The 22424-nt window shown below is 42.9% G+C and overlaps 1 protein-coding gene across 4 annotated transcripts in view; it reads right to left on the bottom strand.

Annotated features, from left to right (window-relative positions):
• Window positions 1-584: 584 nt before the first annotated feature.
• Window positions 585-22424, bottom strand: part of LOC108437150 (BAH and coiled-coil domain-containing protein 1) — a 111337-nt gene continuing 89497 nt past the window's right edge. For 3 of the 4 annotated variants that reach the window (XM_017714053.2, XM_017714052.2, XM_017714054.2), the window contains 12 exons: window positions 18937-19110; window positions 18348-18595; window positions 17304-17384; window positions 17023-17155; window positions 16800-16917; window positions 14285-14360; window positions 9944-10052; window positions 9304-9420; window positions 8973-9125; window positions 7560-8764; window positions 7025-7261; window positions 585-5182 (listed from right to left, as the gene is read on the bottom strand). In XM_017714053.2, the coding sequence (XP_017569542.1) occupies window positions 4973-5182; window positions 7025-7261; window positions 7560-8764; window positions 8973-9125; window positions 9304-9420; window positions 9944-10052; window positions 14285-14360; window positions 16800-16917; window positions 17023-17155; window positions 17304-17384; window positions 18348-18595; window positions 18937-19110 (2861 nt within the window). In that variant the 3' untranslated portion in view covers window positions 585-4972. Of the gene's footprint in view, window positions 5183-7024; window positions 7262-7559; window positions 8765-8972; window positions 9126-9303; window positions 9421-9943; window positions 10053-14284; window positions 14361-16799; window positions 16918-17022; window positions 17156-17303; window positions 17385-18347; window positions 18596-18936; window positions 19111-22424 lie in introns of those variants that run through there. The other variant, XM_017714057.2, reaches the window with a different exon arrangement.

The raw sequence follows: 22424 nt of genomic DNA, 5'->3' as shown, positions 1-22424 counted from the left end.
GCAATTTAGCATGTCCTCTCAGCCTGACTGCGTGTCTTTGGACTGGAGGAAACCCACAGAGACACAGGGAGGCTCCACACAGAAAGGACCCCGGTCGCCTGTCCGGGGAATCGAACCCAGCCCTTCTTGCTGTGAGGCGACAGCGCTACTCACCACGATAGCCACCAGTATCAGTGGTCTTGGCAGAGCATAGCCCCATTCTGGGTAAAAATAACAAGAAGGAAGCTCTCAGTTTTCAGCCAATCACTGAACAGAGCGGACACACAGAGAGGTAGGGGAGTACTGCCCACTGTCTGTTATGGAAAGTAGCTAGATTTGTCACTAGGTGCTGTTTTTATAAAGGGGCTAAAGGGGTCTGAGAAGTCACTAAATCTAGTGACAAAGTTGGCAACAACGGCTATACCAGCTGCTAACGAGTGAAGCTTCGTGTTGAATTATGTTGCGGGCTACTCACAACACAGCGGCATCAAAGTTTCACCGTGTAAAGCCAGCTTTACTCTTACTGAGCGCCACACTGGCTTTGGCCAGCAGACGGATTCTTCTACTAAAGCAGAAGCAGTCATCCAGTGAGTGCACACACCAGATCTTTGAGTGTGATATTTATTCATAGGCCCTCTATAAAAAAATCTTAATACTAAAGCACGTTTACAGTTTGATACTCATAAAGTGTTATTTTGTAAAATGTTTACCCCCAAAACCAGACCTTACTTTACACATTTACAATCTTTACAACAATTTATCACAGAGAAAGAAAACAAAACAAAAAAAAACTGAAAATGGTGACAAAAATGAACGACCATAAAGAATATACTCAATTATTCTTTGAAAACTCCATAATAACAAAGAAATGCAATGACAGGCAGAACATTAGGTACAGATTTGATGTCACATACAAATCGAAACAGAAATGTAAAGAAAGCGGCTTTGTAGGACAGACGTTCCTGCGTCTTCCCTGTTCCTGTCACCCATCAGTCTTTGCTCGAAGCGCCACAATTGCTGTACGCCATTCAAATGTTAATCAAAGTAGTATTGCACTTTTGCCATGGGCAATGACTTGCTCTTAAATAATTAAATGATGCCAGCTGACCGACCTCTCAGGCAAGCCAATTTCAGCATCTCTAATTTTTGTTCTTTAAAAACAAGAGACGCACTGACCTTCTCTATAGAGCAACAATCAAGTTTTTTTGCTTTTTATTAGCTTCATGAGAGACTGTAACCAATAGAACCAATAGAGTTCATGATAAAAGGTCAGAAGTTTGTGCCTTTTAGACAGATCTTCAGAGGATAATCCTGCGTAACCTCTACCAAGTACATTCATTTTACTCAATCCAGTGCCCTCCTTTATCAAGACAGTAAAACAAAAGGCAAAGTTGTGACGAGAACATACACACATGCGCACACACTCATCTTCTATATTCAAGATTTGATGTGTCCCACACAAAGAGTCTTATAAATAACTTATGAGCCACACGTCAAGTTCAAACGTATTTACGTAATGTGGAATCTCACTGCTGGTTTGGGAAAACGAATGGTCCAATTAAGGGAAAGTGATCAAGACCGGTCCGGTGCTCAAATGCTTCTTTAATGGTCTGGCGCTGGAGCTGCAGGGCTAACATTGCTAACACTATAGGTAAACAAGCCTTTCCCATAAATACTGCCCCCCCCCTAAAAAATACTCTCAACCTGTTCAAACCACATCCAGACTTCTCGACGTGGTTTAGAACAGAACCTGACTTGCTGTGGAATATAAGACTGAGCAATCCTTCACTGTCTAGTGTCTAAGTTGACAAAGTCAAAGGAAATCTTCAGCTTTTCAGTCTTGGTCAAAAATCACTTATGACTGTTGTATAGTGATCTATGATACTTGAACAGCTGGAACGGAAATACAGGTTAAAATAATCTAAAAAAGACGTTTGTTAACTAGTAACTGTAAAAAAGTTAAAACTACCTAATGTGTACTGAAACTGGCAGACTTTCCCAAGGCTTTATCTGGCATGCAAGCCATGTGTTAGCTACACAGGAACACTCTCTTCAATGCATTTACGGCATTTGGCTGACGCTCTTATCCAGAGCGACTTACAATTTGATCATTTTACACAGGCAGGCCAAGGTGGTGTTAGGAGTCTTGCCCAAGGACTCTTATTGGTATAGTGTAGGGTGCTGACCCAGGTGGGGATTGAACCCCAGTCTACAGCGTAGAAGGCAGAGGTGTTACCCACTACACTAACCAACCAATCAATAAAATGATATAGACCAGAGGTTCACAACTCCGGTCCAGGAGGGCGGGTGTCCAGCACAGTTTGGTGATTTACCTCCTCGAACACACCTGATTACACTTATTTGTTAAATGCCAGGTTAAGTAGGTGAGTGTGAGAAGGGAAACCTCCCAACTGTGCTGGACACCGGCCCTCCAGGACCGGAGTTGTGCAGACGGTATATGCAGAATGGACACCACTGAGTTGCCAGGACAGTATACAGGAAAGTAGTATTCTTATAGTATTTTTTTCCTTATCTGGAGGTAGAAAAATACTAGTAAGTTAGGAACTGTTCTTCCGTCTTAACTGAACCGATTCATGGAAACTAAACAGTAATACGGCTCCAGGTGTTTAAAATGGTCTAAACCGACTGACCACAGTGTTCAGTGTCACTGGGAGCTTTTTATGTTTATTTTTATTTCGAGTATATTCTATTAATTCTCTTAAAATTATACTATTATAATTATGTTTTCATACTGTGCGTTAAACATCAACAAGGCTGTGTGACCTCAAAGAAGCTCTGGACGTGGTCTGGGCAGGTTGAGAGATGTTTTGGGGATGTTTCTGCAGAAACGATTTGGGTGACTATTGACTTGTAGTATTTGGTAGCAACATCAGTCTCGCAGCTCCAGCTCTAAACTAAAGACGTACAATTTGGGCACCTGGCGTCTTGCCTGACAGACTACATCTGCTGCAAGTGGAAAACTTTGCGATTTAATTCAGAAATGATGTTTTTTTATCACTGAAGCATTTCTTTAAATTCCAGACACATGACCTGCAACCTCTTAAAAAGAGCCTGTCTTTTCTTTCTGCTCTTTCTGTGGGAGTAGCATGAATAGGCTGCATAATCGTGAGAAGGACGTTTTGACTGTCCATTTGTAAAGCACAGAGGAAAAGGGTAAATGGTGAGAGAGTGAAGGGGTCAGCGAATGATGTCACTTCCCCTGCAGGACCACAGAAGTTGTTAATGGGGGCCAGAAGGTGAGGGTCTAACTATACTTCAAGGCACATACCATACCAGCACACAAGTCCAGTGTTCTTCTCTCTCTGTACAAGCGCCCTCTGCTAGACCACTGCACACGGGGTTGAACAGACTATGATTAGCACAAATGGAAATAAGCGCCATCACATTTTCATTCAAAACTAGTGTTTTTTTTTTGTTTTTTTTGTTATTTTTTGGGATAAAACAGCAACACTGACAATAAATAAGATGATAAAAATAACACAAATAATAACGACACTCACAGAATACAGTGAAGATTGCATAATCAAAACGACAAGATGTTTTTGGCACAAAAAGAAAGTGAACAAGGGATCTTGTGATTGCGTGAGCCTGTCAAACCGTCCATGCTTGCGCTCTATTGAACATGATTGTCCCTAAAGACTACAAGCTACCATGTAGTAACACACAAACACCTCCGAAGGCTCGTTGTGCTTGGCGCATTGCTATTTCTTCGTTTCTCAATGTCTTGGCCTTGGCAAGACTCCGTCAATAGACAGCAACCACTGACTGATGGGTAGACAGTTGAAAAACATTGTCAACGAGCAAAACAGGACATATAAGCAGTGCAAGACGTTAAGAAACAAGTCGATTGCAGAAGGGTGTGCATTACATTGTTTTTTTTCTGGTATTATATACCGTTGCAGTCCCCCTAACTTCTAGAATCAGTTTCCCTATATTTTCCTCTTCCTTTTTCCATTGGCGATTTAAATAATTCAGAAGGACATTTTCAGGAATTAATTTTATCCTTCTTTTTTATATTAGAACTTTCTGAATTGGGGAGAAACACCCATAAAAAATAAAGAAATGAACAGAGCAAAATAAAACAAAACAAACAAACAAAAAAAAACAATAAATGCCCAGGATTCAGCCATTAACACTGACTGAAACTCATATAGCCTCTATTCTCTCTGTCTCAGCAGGCAATGTGCAGTGCAACGCATACATGTTCAGTTCATCTCTCCTGTTGATATTTATCGCTCATAGAAAAATAAATCAATCGAAGCATGGGACGATAAGCCTCATATGTACTGTACATCACGCATATAAAATAACTTTTGTATATACATATAAACAACAACAGAAAATAAACAACGAAAGGAACCAATCACACGAGCAACCTGTACACTATACACCTGAACAAGAAGACAGGCAAGAGGTACTGAAGTGTATGGCTTGATAGGAAATACTTCCTTATATATACATATACATGAACTTAATATACTTATATCTATTCTTTACTTAAATATCCCTGGAATCATGACAACGGTGTGTGACAAGCACACCACACCGTTTCCATCTCAGTTTCTGACTTGGCTGCGAAACTCACAACCCGGCAGCCGTCTTCTCCAATCCCACAAACAGTTCTGCTTTGGTGACCTTAAATAGAACGTATGGTCTTGTAAAAGTCAATCATAAGATGTAAGATCAAGGATGCTCATCCCCCAAATACCCAGGCTGGGCCATGGGCAAACTGCCTGTCATAGCAGTTCGTCTCTGGGAGACCAGGTGCTCAGGGCTGGGAGACTGTGGGCCGTTTGCTCTTCGTAGCATCCCATCTCACCATGCTCCAGGTCCTTTTGGAAACAGAATAATCACAGCTGTGATACTTCCTATGGCCCATCTTGCTTCGGGTTGGTCTCCTGTCAAATGCTCATTGACACCCACTGCTAGATGGACCACATGGCCAGGACTCAGCAGTACCCTCGAACCAGAGCTAGCAGAGAATGGACACCCCATCTGCAGTGAGCAGCTGGCCACTGGTGGGGTCGTAGGTGCCGGCCAGGTAGTACAGGTCCTGAAGGCTGCTGCCAGGCTTTCTGTTACGACTGAGGCGCTCGTATTCCTCACGGCTCACCACCTGGCACTTATGAGAGATTGTCTGCACGTCATTCTCATCTTCATGGCACGACTGATACAGGGCGTGCTGGGGAGCAGAAACAAGTATTCAGTTTTTCGTACAGTTAAATTCACCATCGGTGAAAGGCACGCAAGACATAAACAGACACCTGTTGCAAAAGCAGCGTTAACTCTAGGTAGCTTTGTACTTTAGCAGGGTAATTTGTGGCTTGAGACTACAGGTTCACGTTTTGGATTAACCGTTCCTCACTAATCAGTGATTAATCGTAAGTAGACAAGCCTAAATGAAGGATAAGGCCCATCAAAATGTGAATTATAAGACAGAAACTTCCAGGTAAAAGCTGACTGGTTGAGTTCTGTCTGGAGCCTTTGAAAAATACTTGGTACACACACATTTGAACTGGATTCTGTACTAGTAAAAGATATAAAAAGTGCTTTTTATATCGCGAGTTGCTGAAAAATAAGCTTATATATGAAATAAACTACCCAAAACTGTGTTAAACATATCCCATGTGAAAACATCTATACTGGAGGTCAAAATGACTAGAATACACTCAGCAGCCACTTTATTAGGTACACCTTGCTAATACCTTTCTTCCCCGTTCTGATGCTCGGTCTGCACTTCAGCAGGTTGTCTTGACCACCTCTACACGCCTAAATGCAGTGAGTTGCGGCCGTGTGATTGGCTGATTAGCTATTTGTGTTAACAAGAAACTGAACAGGTGTGTCCAATAAAGTGGCCGGTGAGTATATATAATAATGGGCTACTAAATATATTTCTCAGTTGTAAGATAACTGAAAAGTATGACTAAATACAAGATAGCATAAAAAATACAAAGTGTTAACAGAAATCACAATTCTGGCACTTGTTTAATCGTTTATCTAGATCTATGTGAGGAAAATAAGTGCCATTGGCTTTGGCTCAATGTACCTCAGTAGCTCTCTAAGGACACCGTCATCCGCCACATCCTTCTCCATAATTTTGCACACCCACTTTCGATATGGTACAACACCGTAGTTGTGTTATCACCCTCTTGAAAATTGGTGCCAAGCGCGACTATTTTTAAGACGCACAATTCATTTTGTAGGAGGCCTGTTTAGTGGAATGAACTGCCTGTTTTGCCCTCATTAAAAATTAAAAAATGCTCCTCAACTTGAACAATTAACCCACCTATTAAAAAAGAAGCTGCTGTTTATTGAAATAAAAAAAACTAAATCAACATTTTTTGACTGTCAGCATTTTTCAAACAATTGTTTTTGTTCATTAACAGATCCCTGTACTAAAAATGCAACTATGTCAATATGTTGATTATCATTGATACAATGATACAGAAGATCATAACACTGACACAAACAAATTGCAGAACACAACATGATGCACAGGGGACGGATATACAGCACTGTGCGAAAGTCTTAGGCACCCAAGACACATTTTGAAAATCTATTTATTTGTGTAGTTTGTGTTTATTTACTGAGAAAAGTGTAAATATTTGAAAACAAAATGTATAGAATATTAATTAATAATGATTATATATAATAAACAGTGATTTTCTGGATGTTGGTGTGTGTGTTTACCCATCTCCAAGCCTCTCCTCGAGGAAGTCCAGTATTATATGTAATTTTTTTGTTTTTATGTTTATTTGAATTATGAATATGGCTTTATTAACTCACTGCTGAGGGAAACTGTTTAAACATTTGCTGCGATGCCTAAAACCTTCACACAGTGCTGTAGTTTCTATTGTTTTACTGCACCGTAAAAGAAAAAATCATCCAACGAACTTGGATTGATGTTAAAGCAAAGGGAGAGCAACTGAAGAAAGCATTTCTAATAGTTATTAATAGAATTATTACTACTATTAGAAATAGTTATTAGTTGCAGCCCTAAACTAACAGAAGAAGGTATGTTTACCTTGCCATCACTGTGCCTCTTGCCCAATTTGGTTTCCTCAGGATGGTAGAACCACTTGACTTTTACCACCATGCTGCTAGTCCAGGACTCCCAGAAGCTTTCGATGCGGCCAATGTAGGGCAGGTGGGGCCGACCAGCGGACAGGAACACTGCACAGTCTCCTACCCGCACCATGTCCCTGCCACGCACTATGGCCTTATAGAAAAGCTTACGAGCTTTTCCTTTCAGCCCACGTCTCTTGAGAGGAAGAAACATTTCATTTATTATATTTTGTACACTACTGGTGTCTGTTATGCAATAGTAAGTCTGATTTAGTGTTTACTGCTGTGTTAAGCTAGTTTGTAAGCAGAAACATGGCTACTGATTAAAGAAACAGCCAGATCAATGGTTTTATCGTCTTTGTTTGCAAAATACAAGGACTGGCTGTTAATGTGCTCAGTCAGTCAGGTGTCCGTTTAGCCCATAAAACACTTGAGATTGATTGATCGGTGGGGTTGGTAGAAAATAAGTCCAGGTTTGGCTGGTTTTAGCTTACCTGGGTGGGGCTCCCAGACCATCTCCACAGTTGCCTTGCTGGAAGGAAGGATGATACTTTGGGCCTGCCCTGGTCAGGCAGCAGCTTTTGCCTCTTGATCAGGTCTTTGGAGGGTTTGGAAGGTGAACTAGGGCATTCTTTCCTCTTCAGGGGCTTGTTGCCAGCACTGTGGTTGGCATTTCCACCTTTGGCATTGGACACAGCCATAGCTTTGGCCACAAATGAGTGCTGCGGGGGTCCTGTGGGGGGTTTGGGGGGCTGAAGCAGGGAGTGGTGGGGGGTCAGGCAGCTCTGCAGGAGCAGTGTGGAGCTCTCCTCGTCTTCTGAGCTGTAGGAGGAGTCGTTGTCTGAGGAGCAGAGGCTAGAGCTGGAGAGAGAGCCTGAACTGGAAGAACTAGATGATCCCGAGGAGGACGAGGAGACAGACAGGCGTGAGAGGAAACGGCCAGCTGTTCTCATGCCACTTGAGGCTGAGGGTAACAATGACCCTCCACCTCTTCTTCTCCTCCGATCTTCCTCCTCCTCTTCCTCATCCGAGTAAGAGCTGTGGCAGTCCCTGTGGCAACTAAGGCCTAGATCTCCATATTCACCCATTCGCAGAGTTGGCGAGGGCTTTCTCTGGATGGGAAGGAGTTCTGCCCTTGAGCTGTCACCCTTTCTGCTGTCCTTCACCAGCAGGACGGGGTGGGAATAGGCTTCCGGCCTGGGTGGAGCACCTATGCTTTTAGAGCCAAACCCTGAACCTCCAAGCAACAGCAACGCCTTGCTGCTCTTGTTCTTGGGAGATGTTACGCCTTCATGATCCAACTTCACCAGGAATTCATTTTTTCTGCCTCGAGGCGCATCGGGATCATCAGACCTTCTTTTCTGCCCATAGGGGCTGCTTCTGCCCCCTAGAGGTGTCCCGGAGGCCTGGCTGCAGAAGGACGAGTAGCCATTGGCAATGCTGCTGAACGAGTCCACCTCGAAGGAGCTGCTGCTAAAGATACCTTTGGCTGGTGTTGTCATGGAGACTGGAGCATGAGGAAACATGTCTGCCTCTTTGTTCCTCAAGGCCTTCTTGGGGGCTGAGCCATTAAGCTGGAACAGATTGACAGGCGCCCTCTTTCTAGGTGCATCTACCGATGGCCAGGTAAGCGGAGATGTTGAGTTCTTGGCAATGCTGTCTGAGATAAACCTCTTCAGCCCTGAACCTTTAGGTCTCCCTGGGAAACCAAACATTAACATACATAAACATCTCAAGCTACGTCTTCACTGCTGTTTCAGGAACAGATTAAAAATGTTTTCATTTTATTTTGACATATTATGTTGCTTGGAATCAACAGCAATAACCAAACTCCAAGGAAATATGGATCCTGCTTGTTTGTCCTTAAGTACTATGTATGTATATCTATAGATCTTAGACAACCCCACCTGGTCTTCTCGCTGGTTTCTCCTGCGCTCTGGCTTCTTCTCTGCTAGCTGCTTTCTCAGAAGTTTTATTCATTTGTGAGTTTCTTTCATCTTGAGCTGAAAACACTCTGTCTGATCGACCAGAGGAGACCAGAACAGGACTCGGTTCAGCACCTAGTAGAGGAAAGGAACAGAATGCAACTTTTAAATGAATCATCGTTACTGAGCAATGAAAAACATCCATGTAAACATTTCAAGCAGAGTAATTAAAGCATCCCGGAATGCAGCATTCAGGTTAACATCTCCATATGATTCTGTTTAAAATGCTCTGCCGAGACTCATGAGGACTCACATTGGACCTGGTAGCCAGGAGGAAGGAGGCGGATGTTGTGCAGGGAGATCCGTCCTCGATCTCCATCGTCAAACTCTACCATCACGCCACCTGGCTTACCCTCTTCACTGGCGCCACCTAGGCAGCGAAATGAAAAGCATTACACTTGACAGAGCAGCTCTCAACACCCCATTAGAGTACAAATAAAATGCACAGCCTTTTGTGTTTCCATTCATCAAGGATCTCTCACTACAATGCACAGAACCATCATAGAACCATTGGGAATCCTCCCACCGCGATAAAGAAATACACCGATGTAAAAGTTAATAAATGTAGACATAACATTTGGCTTCCTCACAGTAATTTCTACTGATTTAGCCATGTAGGGATTCAAACAGCCCACCCTCATGTTTCTGCCCATAAGCACTTGTCATTTTTCAAATACCCCCCCAACATTCAAGATGCCTCCTCAGGAAGGGGTTTTCCTAGTCTTTAAACTAGAAAATCTCACTCTAGAGACTACTGTGGCACCATTGTGGGAGGCACGTATGCATTATTACAATTATTATTATTATTATTACATTATACATTATATGGCTGGAGAGCCCCTTTAATTAAACGTGGACTCTTTCATTGTGTCCTATGTAGCATGCTTGCTTACCCCTGCGGACGTAGCCTGGATAAAGACATCGTGAGCGCTCACTCCAATAGGCACAGACTCTCGTTCCCTCTGTCAGCACTGCCTCTGTTTCAGGACGCACATCCAAAACCTGGTACATGTACACAAACACGCACATACACCTCACTTAGTTAGTGTTGAAGAGAAGGAGTGTTGGGAGTGTTTGGACTTAGAGGAGAAAAAGTCAGACAGACAAACAAACACATACACACACGCGCGCACACTGGGCAGTCGCTGTGGCAGTGCTGAAAGCAGCACTTATCTCATGCCAGCGTGCCAGTCAGGCCTGAAAGCGGCGGAAGCTGTGATGTGGTACAGGCCGACTTGCTGACTAATACTAAAGAGGCCGTGAATGGGATGGCTGTGATTGCAGGCTGCCAGCGTTTCTCCTTTTCCACAATGCAGCCCGGGCCCAGCATCCGCCATCCGCCAAGGCCTTCTTTCAGGTTGCTTTAATTTAGGGTTGCCATGGCAACAGGCACTTGTTGACTGATGAAGTGTGAGGCTGAATGGTGGCTAGTGAGTGAGAGTGATTTTTGCTCGCCGTGTGTGTGTGCGCGTGTGTGTGTGTGTGTGTGTGTGTGTGTGTGTGTGTGTGTGTGTGTGTGATGGAGGCAGTAGATTGGAGTCAAAGGTAAAAAGGCTATTGGAGAAATGGGAAGGCTAGGGAAAGTAGAAGTGCTTGTGTAATTAGATCCAGCTGCTGGGAGACTGCTGTTTACACAGTGGAGCAGCTGCACAACAACTGTGTGTGTGTGTGTGAGTGAAGGGGCTGAGCACTGGGCTGGATTCGACCAACCTGAAACAGAAGTCGTGAAATGTTTATGTGAAGAGCTTTGGGGAATTGCTGCTGAAGAGCCCTGGAGAATGCATGAGTGTTTTTTGGTGCGGTTGATGAGAGAAATATTTAAATAGAGCATTAGAGACAATAAAACATGTCTTGTCATGTGCAGTTGGTGGAATGGGCCATCATTCAAGAAGCAAAACGGTTTTCAGGGACATGATTTCATAGGTAGCTTGGATCAAATGCATAGGTAAATCAGCAGCAGCAGTCAGCCAGTGATCCTGGTCTTTAAAGCCCCAGTGAACACAAATTCATGTTTCATTTTGGAGCAGATTAATCTTAGTCTTGTGGGCACACAAACACTATATGATGTCTAAAATGAAGCATATAGCCAGGCAATCTCCATAGACAAACACTGGCAGCTGAATGGATCGTTTTAAACGTGGCCTTGTCACCTTTCCCATAAGTCGGTCTGTGAAATTTTTACTCTAATAATTTGTACCAGTCAACTGTAAACCAACAAAACAGTAGACTACATAAACTTATAGTTAAGCCCGCAATTGAGAAAGCATTGTAGCCCCTTAAATTCGCCTATCCTGTTTCATTTCTCTGGAAGCAACATCAGCACAACAACTGTGAGCTGCTAAAGTGTAAAGCATGCCATCACTGGACTCTGGAGCAGAGGAAACGCTCTCTAGAGTGATGTATCACATTTCATACTTCTGGCAATCCGTTGGTCAAACCGGGGTTTTTGCTGGATACCAGGAGAACGCATACCTATAGGAATGCATAGTATCAACAGTAAAGTTTGGTGGAGGAGGGATAATGGTCTGGGACTGCTTTTCAGGGTTTGGGCCCCTTAGTTTCAGTGAAGGGTATTATTAATGCTACAGCATACAAAGACCCTTTAGACAAATATATGCTTCCAATTCTTTGGCAACAATTTGCAGAAGGCCCTTTCCTGCCCCTGCATGACCGTGCCCCCTGTGCACAACACAAGGTCCATTTAGACACAGTTTGATGAGCTTAGTGTGGAGGAACTCCAGTGGCCTGAGCAGAGCGCTGACCTCAAACCCCACTGAAAAACGTTAGGAGGAACTGGAATGTTGACTGAGAGCCAGGCCTTCTCATCCAACATCAGTGTCTGACCTCAGAAACGCTGTTTGACTGAATGGGCACAAATTCCCACAGACTCATGCCAAAATCTTGAGGAAAGCTTTCCACCACATACCTGTCAACTTAATCCTAATAGAAGTAATGCAGTGTAGGTGATGACAAACCTGTAGAATTTAATAAACACTGTAAAAACCCTGGAGTTTAAGAGGTGGACTGAGGGATGTCCATCGTGTGCTCATAGGAATATTAGAACCATGTCCAGACAGCTCTCAGATAGTAAAGATACATAAGCAATTTTGAAGCCTTTTTTTAATATATATTTCTGTTTATTTTATTATTATTATTATTATTGTATAACACTCAATTTTAGCATTATACAAACATTTCTCATTATTTATACTGTTTCCCAGAAACTGCAGTCTTGTATGGTAAAATTCCATATATATTATTCCTCATTTGTATTCATTGAAACATGCTGGGGAATTCTGTCAAAAGTGCAGACTGTAAAATTCGGCCCTCTCATCAGGAGAGCGTGAGTTTGATCCGCAGTGATGCTACAGCCATCCATGGCCAGGAGTCTAGGAGGGCATATCTGGCCTCGTTCTCTCTAGCATGGCCCTCCCTGTTCCTCCAACACGATGGCAACCAATGCAGACATCTGTTATCTGACGAAACAGAATTGGCAGATAGTGTTCTCCTGCATAGCGCGCTGAACTGTCCAATGACATTGCATTAGCGGCCGCGTGAAAAGATGTGGCAGCAGGCTTCATTTTCTAGGAAGCACATTAAGAGCTTCACTCTCTCGGTTTAGTAGCGCCGTCTGATTGTGGAGACTTCGCTAGTGGGTGGAAACTGGCACAGACTACGTTGAGGAGAAAATTGGGTAACCCTCTTAAAAAGACCGTTTGAATTGTACCAACTGTACTAAAATTTGTATTGCGCATATAGTCACGTATGGAGAAACACTCCCATTTGGAAAAATGTTGCACACAGTCAACAGAACGTGAACTGAACGTAAACGTTTGTATATTGACTTGTTCTGGAGTGTGTCTATATCCTCCTGCATGTTAAGAGAGTTCTGGGCCAATTCAGCTGCCTCTGATGCGCGGAGCAGGATGTTCCAAGTACGTGTAACAACAGTCCTCAAACACCACTGCTATTCATCAACACATACACACATGCACTCTCACACAGTGAGAGGAACAAGGAAACACAGACCAGGCAAAAAAAAAAAAAAAAGAGCGCCAGCCAAGAACGCACTGCGGTTTACAGTGTATAATTAGAGGCCATTTCAGTGATGGCTTAGATAAACTGTAATGTTAACATAACCCCATGGAACACATAAAGGAGGAGAACCCCACACGCTGTTCTGTCCTGCACCTCAGGTCTGAGGCAGCTCAGCAAAATGAAGCAAACAGTTTACTGGAATGGCAGTGAGGACAGAAGCTGTAAGGCATCATAATTGCTAATATAGAGGGTACAGTGGGGGGGCGGGTTACATTTCGCATGGCAGTCTAAATGGGTAGAGGCGCTCAACTGGATTGTGCTGCGGTCTGTAAGTGGTGCTGTATGGTTGGACAAAAGATCTAAAGACACATGGGACATACGGGGGCGTGTCAGTGTGTGTGTGGGCCGCAGCCTGACCGATTTCATATAAAAATGAATGAAAAATTACAGACGCTGCCAGAATTCACCTACGTTGAAGGCCTAGGAGACTCTGAGGGATCAGAGGAGAAATAAATCTGCAGGCCTATTACAATTATGCATTACAAGAACTTGCTAGGACCTATACTTGGTATTGGTTGATTGATATTTCTGTGGCTGAAATATAACCAATAAGGCTGCTGTTTAAAGATATAAGTGTCATCTTACAGTGAGTGACTGTTATAAAACAAAGAATGAAGTGCCATAAAATTATACTGTGACTGTGGGGAGGAGGGGTGCTTATATGTGGCCACACCAATGAAAAAGGGATTCTGCGTTCCATGGAAAAGACACTGGAACTGATTTCAGTTTTCTATTTGTCATTACAGGAAAAGGAAGAGCCGAGGAAGTCAGTCATTAAGCTAATGGATGCTGCTCTTAACGAGGAAGGGTGAAGAGAACTGGACCTGGTGGTGTTGTGTAAAGCAAGCAGCCGTAAAAATGTTTTCTGACAGGAAAGCGCATTATGTGGAGACCGTTTTGTGGAAGAGGATGCAGCCTGAGTGCGGTGCTCTCATGGAAGAGGGGATTTTGGAGGATGTGGTGATCGCAGACAGCGGTCTTAAAAGTAGAGGGGGTCGGCGGTGTGTGAGTGGTAGCCATGGAGGAATAGAGTGTGCGCTTGTGTGTGTGTGTGTGTGTGTAAGAGGATAGTCCTGAGAGGCCAATGCTCTGAGCGTGGGCAGGCTTTTTGCGCTCCAATTTGAAGGAGAACTCACCGCTTCCTGCAAGAGCTGCTCCAGGGAGTAGATTCTGGGGCGGTTTCCTCTCTCTCCATCGATAACAATACTGTAGCTGAAAGAGAGAGCGAGAGGGGAGAGTACAAAGGAGTTATTTTCAGCTGTGTGTATAATGCTTGACTTCCCGTGTCCGGCTCCCCCCTCTCTCACTCTCTGCCTCTGACTGACCCTCTGCGGCAGTACTTCTAAGACGTGGTGGTTCCCAAACCCTGGTTCTGGAGTACCCTGCTTTTTCGGTGATTTTCCTGCTCTAATATCGTGTTTCTTAAACTTTTGGAACCCAAACCCCCTGAAAAACAAGCGCTGGGGATTCCTTAAGGTTTTCACTTACCCTAAAAACTACAGCAACCCTCTTCATTTCTCCTGAACATACATTACACACTATCGCAACCTAGGGGTGAGGTCAAGATGCGCGATAAGTATTAGGATATTTCATTTTTCTAAGGTTTGATAAGTGGGAACAGACAAGAAAGCTCCACTTGTGTTACGTTTTATTCACTGTATATGACATGACATTTCACTGTATATGACATATGACATTTCACTGTATCTATTTAAACAGGATTTGTGCTCTCTTCTTAATAAAACTTGTAGTTGGTCAGTTTTCTTTAAAGTGCAATTCCACTAATTTTTTAAAACATTTTTCAGAATTCTATCGGTTAGATGTAACCCAAGGCATTTAGAGTTGTTTGATGTGAAACAAGAAAACCTTACAAACTGTCACGCCTACTGGCTGCTCTGTCACGCCTACTGGCTGCTCTGTCACGCCTACTGGCCGTTCCTTCATTCAGAGATCAGCTTCTCCGGAGTATTGAGAGGCTGACTCCTCCCACACTCACACACCTGCCTACAATCTACTCATCAGCAACCCCTTATAACCCGGACTCTCACGCTGCCTCCTTGAGACTTTGCCGCTCTCTGTGTCGTTGTTGAGCCGTTATCAATTACCGATTACCGATTTTTGCTCTGTGGACTTCGTTTATTAAAGATTCTCTGCATTTGCATCTCACCGCGCTGTCCAAGTGTTACACCAACTCAGATTGATTTTACAATAGTGGTGATGGAAACTAGGTGTCGTAACTCAAATATAGCAATTTTATTCACTATAAATTAAAATAGAAATATAAACAAATATAAATAAAAACCACAGGTGAACCTAAGCAGGTCTTCTGAGTTTTATATGGAATACAGAGCATGATAAAATAGTGGTGAATATGTTTTCTTCAGAGACTATTTTGCCTTATAATATTCTGCATGTACCTCTCTGCCATGAATAGAACACAAAACTTTTTAGGCCAAAACTTCGTCTCAAATCCATCGCAAAACAACATCAAGCACTCTATTCATAACCATTTCATGTAATAACTTTCTGTGAAGGAGCTTTTCGAGGCATTAAATGTTCCAGACATCTGCTTCCTATCACCACCACTGTGAATTGCCAAGTTTCTCTAGAACAGAGCATTTCACGTCAAACACTTGGAAAGACTCGGTTTACTTCATAACCATGTAATTATACTGAATTCCTCTGAATAAGTTACAAAAGCAATGTGATGTAATTTATTACGACAGAGTAAATACCGTCATCATGCCCACCCCTTCCAACAACCTTCTTCACATCTCTCTGAAACACATCACAATGACACCTGATGACACCCCAGTTAAGAACCACTACTATAAAACCTCACTGCTGAGAAAGGGCTTGTTAAGACGTTGAGTAGTTAAAGCAGGTGTGCTAGAACAGGGGAATATACCCAGAATATGTAGAAAAGCATATATTAGATACATGTGAGCAAACTGAAACCATAGACTGCCTTCACTTATCAAAGCATGGGAGCAAATACACTCAGCGGCCACTTTATTAGGTACATATTAGGCTGGACCCCCTTTTACCTTCAGAACTGCCTTAATTCTTCGTGGCACACTTTCAACAAGGTGTTGGAAACGTTCCTCAGAGATTTTGGTTGGTTATTTGAGTTCCTGTCTTTCTATCATCTGGAACCAGTCTGCCCATTCTCCTCTGACCTCTCACATCAACAAGGCATTTTCGTCCACACAACTGACCGCTCACTGGATATTTCCTCTTTTTCGGACCGTTCTCTGTAAACCCTAGAGATGGTTGAGCGTGAAAATCCCAGCAGATCAGCAGTTTCTGAAATACTCAGACCAGCCCGTCTGGCACCAACAACCACGCCACGTTCAAAGCCCCTTAAATCCCCTTTCTTCCCCGTTCTGATGCTCGGCCTGCACTTCAGCAGGTTGTCTTGACCACCTCTACATGCCTAAATGCACTGAGTTGTGGCCGTGTGATTGGCTGATTAGCTATTTGTGTTAACAAGCAACTGAATACCTAATAAAGTGGCCACTGAGTGCACTGAGTGTACATTACACCTCATAATAGGTGTGTTTAGGCAGTATTAGATGATACAGTGAAGAAGGGTATTCCCGTAATGTCTGAAATGTGTGTGTGTGTGTGTGTGTGTGTGTGTGTACTGACATGTCAGGCACATCCAGAGTTCTCAATCGAGCAGCATACAACAGCTCATCCTCTTTACAAATGAGAACCTTGAGTCCATCGACCAGCAGCTCTTTGGTCAGCACACAGTTTGGAGGAGCTGAACACAAAGAAAGCGCTCACATCATTATCACATGTTTAAGAAAAGAAGTACAGCGATGCCACAGTATTTGCTGACATTAAGGACATTATTGTCGCTGCTTACCTGGAGGATTCCTGGAGTGTGAGGAAGAGTTTCCGCCCTCATCTTCATCAGAAAAGCTGCTGTCTTCACCCAGGCGGAAGCCATCGTCTGCCGCAAAGCTCTCAAGGAGACGACTAACGGCCCGGCCTTTAGACTGCACCACACACACCACGGAACACACAGTCCAAGATACCAATTAGCACAAATGGCTTCTAATAATAATAATAGGACACAATCGTCATCACAAGTTAAGTATTTAGGAAGGACTGTCTGAAAAAAAGAAACGCCGCATGCATGTGTACCTGTCTGAATCTCGTCCTCCTTTTGCAGTCATTGTCATCACTCTGGGGAGACTGGGCCACACCTGACCAGCAACCTTTTCTCTGTCATATTAGAGAAACAGAGATGGATGATGAGGGTCCAAAGGAAGGACTTTAAAAAGGCTGGCTTGTTTACGCTCAGCAATTTGTTTGTTTTCCTTGAGGGGGTGAGGTACAGAATCTAAAAATGGGGGTTACCAATCTTCACTACAAAACGGCCAATTTAGCTGCAGGTGGATTAAGTGGAATCAGGTGTGCTCCTGCTTGCTTGGAATGAAAACCTGCGGCCACACAGATTGCAGATGATTGATAAAATGAACCCTGCTCTGAATTCTGGAGAACTTGAGGCCTGTCTTTGGGAACCTCTGATCTACAGCCGTATGTGACTTCATCTCCTAACCCAAAGTTCTTCAACACATCTCCCAAGGAAAACCGAGCCAGTCCACATTGTCTTCTGTTCACTCTCCCCACACATCGAAGCCAAGTAATTCAGGGTTGGTGAACATGAATCATCAAGAGCAGAGGTCTTTAAATCTAGAGTTTAATCACAATTTCTGTCTCTGGATTTTGCAACCAAAAAGCAAACTGGAATAAAGTTCAGGATTTGAGGACCTCTAATCTAGAGCAAGAGTAGACTGTACGTCATTGGGTTCTTCAGTGACTGGATTGCAGGTCTCTGTAAGCAACTATTAAAAAATGCAAATGTAACCTTATTTTGGACCTGGGTCACCATCCTGTAACCATGTGTAAAGACTTTCCTGTGTTGAATGAAGTGTTGGGCTTTGAGCCAAGTGTTGATCTGATATGTATGCATTGTTTGTCATTTGTATTGTACAGCAGTTTCCTGTTAAATCGCACTGCATGTAATCTATGTAATGTTCACTTGTACTGTGTGGTCATGTAAACACTGGCTGCGTCTGGCATGTTGCACCAAGGCCTTGAAAGAATGCTGTTTTATTCCACGGTATATTTGCATATGGATGGATTGACAATACAGTTCTTGTTGACTCTTGAGTCTGTGCTCACCTTGCTAACCGCTCCTCGCAGCATGGAGCTCTTTCGTGTGGCCCTCCTCAATCTCTCGCTGGTGGTGGAGAAGGACAGGAGGCCTGTAGGTTTGCGGTAGTGACCTGTCCAGGGCTTCTCCTGCAGCCGAGGTCGACCCGGTTTCCTCCTCACCCCTGGGGGCTTGGCCACAGTAACAGGCACCGGCCTACAGGGGGTCTTCTTCTTCACCTTCACCTCGCCTTCAGTACCAGAATGAAGCTGCGAGCCTGGAAGAGTTTGTTTAACAATTAGGGTCAGAAGCCTGAATTCTGTCTGTGCTTTTGTCCATTTTTAGAGATAACAGTATGTTATATAGCGACAGAAACAACATAAAGAGGTCTAGCTGAGATGCCCTGATTTGATTTGAGGCAAGAACGTGATGATTTAGCCATGCAGCTTACTCAATCATAGCCCTTCCGTTATTTATTTGTTTCATTAGCCTCACAGTTCCCCTGCAAAACTAAAGACCAGGCATGTCTTGGCTGACAAATCATATTTAGGGTGAGTGAGAATCACAATAATGTTATTTTTCACCAAACTCTCACCTTCAGGACAGTTTCAGACTTACCGTAGAGCTCCTGTCGCTCTCTCTTATTTTTCGCCTTCTGATTAGCTTCCAGCTTAACAACAGAGGAAGGGGAGGGATCTTTGAAAATGTTGCTGGATGGGAGCTCCCTGGAAGGTTGAGATTTGACCGTTCGTCCTTCATCGCTGTTTTCACTGCCTTCTTCTTCCTCCTCTTCTGTGGAAAGAAAAACGAAATTTCACATATTTCATGCGGTCCCACAATTACAGCAGCTGTGTTTCTAAATGTGCAGTTCTTTGCCAAAGTCAGAGACCACCATTCGTTTTTTTTAGAATTGGGGCAAAAAGCAAGAGAAAAAATCCACAGAAGCCTCAACAACTGAATATAATAACACGTTTCTGGAGATCGACTTTCAGTTTTTCATATTTTTCCACACCTCCAAAGTCTTAGCCTTAGAAGTTGCTTGCATTTTCTGCTTCTCTTGATCCAATAATCCCAAACACATTCAGTTATACTGAGGCCTGGACTCTGGGGTGGTCAGTTTGTTGTTCTAAGACCACCAGCATCTTCTTTGTACGATTTGTATTTATTTATTTTTATTATTTTATATAAGACACCATTTTTGCAGTGTGAGAAGACAAACCAGGGATGTGTAGACGTCAAGAAGTTATTACTGAGAAAAGTAAATAGGCAAATACACATACCTATATATATATAATGTATACACACTGGACTGGCCGGTTGGACGTACTGCCAAATTCTCTGAAACGCCTTTGGAGACGGCTTATGGTAGAGAAATGAACATTCAATTCACGGGCAACAGCTCTGGTGGACATTCCTGCAGTCAGCATGCCGACTGCACGCTCCCTCAAAACTTGCAACATCTGTGGCATCGTGCTGTGAGATAAAACTGCACATTTTAGAGTGGCCTTTTATTACGGCCAGCCTAAGGCACACCTGTGCAATAATCATGCTGTCTAATCAGCATCTTAATATGCCACACCTGTGAGGTGGATGGATTATCTCGGCAAGGGAGAAGTGCTCACTATCACACATTTAGACACATTTGTGAACAATATTTGAGAGAAAAAGGCCTTTTGTGTACACAGAAAAAGATCTTTGAGTTGAAAAATGTATATATATATATACACACACACACACACACACACACACACACACACACACACACACACATATATGTATGTGTATTTGCCTATTTACTTTTCTCAGTAATGGCTTCTTGACATCCACACACCCCTGGTTTGTCTTCTCACACTGCAAAAATGGTATCTTGGTAAGTAAAATGACCTGCAATCTACCTGGCATATCTAATATTTCTCATTTTGAGATCGCTGTAACTTATTATAAGAGTACTGAACTTATTTCTGGACATTTTAAATTGCTTTAAGTGATTTCAGTAAGTAAAATGATGATATATCAGCAGACAGTTTGCCTATTTTGAGAAATATGCTTGAAACAAGCAAATCTGCCAGTAGTATAATCATTTCACTTGATAAAATGAGTTAAAACAAGTAAAATGTCTAGAAAGAGGTCTAATAATCCTGTAACACTTGTCAAGACATCCTATTTGCAGAGCAGTGAAATGATTACAAGAACCATCTGAGGATTTTTTTTTTTTCAAATCTGAAAAGAGTGAAACTTGACGTTCTCCTCGCTCTCCAAGATGAAATTGAATTCATTTACTGTTCTTTGATTTTCCCTTTCCTTTGTTCTCCACAGAAATGTTTCTTGAGAAATTAACAACTTGTACTTAATACGTGTTTTGGCTGGACAGTAAATGAAGAGGGGTCTCTGACTTTTGTCCAGGACTGTATGTACCACCTTCTTCATGGAAGCGAATGCCTAAGCTGTACATATGTAACAGAGTTGCAGTCTTACTTATATATTTTCTTGTGCAAGCTTTCATTGCTAACTGTGCAGTGTGTGCATGTGGTGGTGTGTGTGTTTGTGTGAGAAGGGGCAGGCGTTAATGTCCAGTCAGCTGTTGTGCGTCCTGTGAGGCAGCAGGCTGCAGCTGTGGTGGTGTGTCTGCCAGCGAGGGGCTGCAGTGAGAAGTGTCAGATGTCCACACGCTCCGGACACTCTTGTCATTTACAAGCCATTCATCAACACCCTCTCACTCACCTCGACACACACACACACACACACACACACAAGATCTCACACACTCTTGTCTTTCACTTGCTCACCATTAACAAATTAACATCTTCCTGCATGACCACTGGGGGCACACAATTCATAGAACTCCGACTGGAGAACTGATGAATGTATATGTATTTTAAAATCCTAAAACATTACGTAAAGACTGGGTAGATCACATCTTCCAAATCATTTATGTAGATTTTTTGGTGAATAAAAAACTGGAGATCCCATATTACTCAACATGTTGTCTCAGCCTCAGCATTATACACAACCCCTTTTCCAAAAAAGTTGGGACGCTATGCAGAATGTAAATAAAAAATCGAATGCAATGATATTTTTAAAGGAAAATACTACGAAGACAAAGACTGAGAAATGTTATTGTTTTTTTTTAAATATATGCCCATTTTGATTTGATGCAAACGAACGTAAAATGTTATCCTGTTCTTGTTTGACATCAAGCTGCTCAAATCAGTCCAAGGTCTCGTTTGCCGTATTTCTCATTTCATAATGTGTAAAATGTTCTCAGTGGTGACCGGTCTGGACTGCGTTAAGGTCAGGATAGCACCTGCATGCTTTTAATACGGAGCAATGTTGTTATAATACAGGTAGAATATAGTTTAACATTGTCTTGCTGAAATAAGCAAGACCTTCTCTGAAAAAGACGTCGTCTGGATGGCAGCAGATGTTGCCAAAACATGTACATATCATTCAGCATTAATGATGCCTTCTCAGATGTACACGTCACTCATGCCATGTGCACTAATGCCCCTCTTCATTTAGAGGACTCAAACAATTTCAAATGTTGATTTGTCAGACCACAGAGCACTTTCCCACTTCCGCTCAGTCCATTGTAAATGAGCTCAGGCCCAAAGAAGGCGGCAGTGTTTCTGGATCCTGTTTCTATTTGGTTTCTTCTTTGCATTTTACAGTTTAATTTGCATTTGTGGATGCAGTGACGAATTGTTCTCACAGCCAGTGTTTTCAGAAGTGCTCCTGAGCCGTGATTCACAAACAGACACAGAATTGTGTCTGTTTTTTAATGCAGTGAGGGCCCAAAGATCACGGCCAGAAAATACTGGTTTTTGACCCTCACATACAGAGTTTTCTCCAGATTCTCGGAATCTTTTAATGTTATTGTGTATCGTTGACGAGGAAAAGCAAAATCTCTTTGCTATTTTTATGCTGACAAATGTTATTCTTAAATTGTTGCACTATTTCATCATGCAGTCTTTCACAGAATGATGAACCCCTCCTCATCTTTACTTCTGAAAGAATCTGTGGGATGCTCTTTTTATAGTCAATTACATGACTGACCTGTTGCCAATGAAACACCGGCATTACACAACTTTACCAACCTTTCGCTGACC

The sequence above is a fragment of the Pygocentrus nattereri genome, chromosome 14 (assembly GCF_015220715.1).
Source record: "Pygocentrus nattereri isolate fPygNat1 chromosome 14, fPygNat1.pri, whole genome shotgun sequence".
NCBI lineage: Eukaryota > Metazoa > Chordata > Actinopteri > Characiformes > Serrasalmidae > Pygocentrus > Pygocentrus nattereri.
The sequence above is the reverse complement of the archived record's forward strand: the minus strand, read 5'-3'. Positions and strand labels throughout refer to the sequence as shown.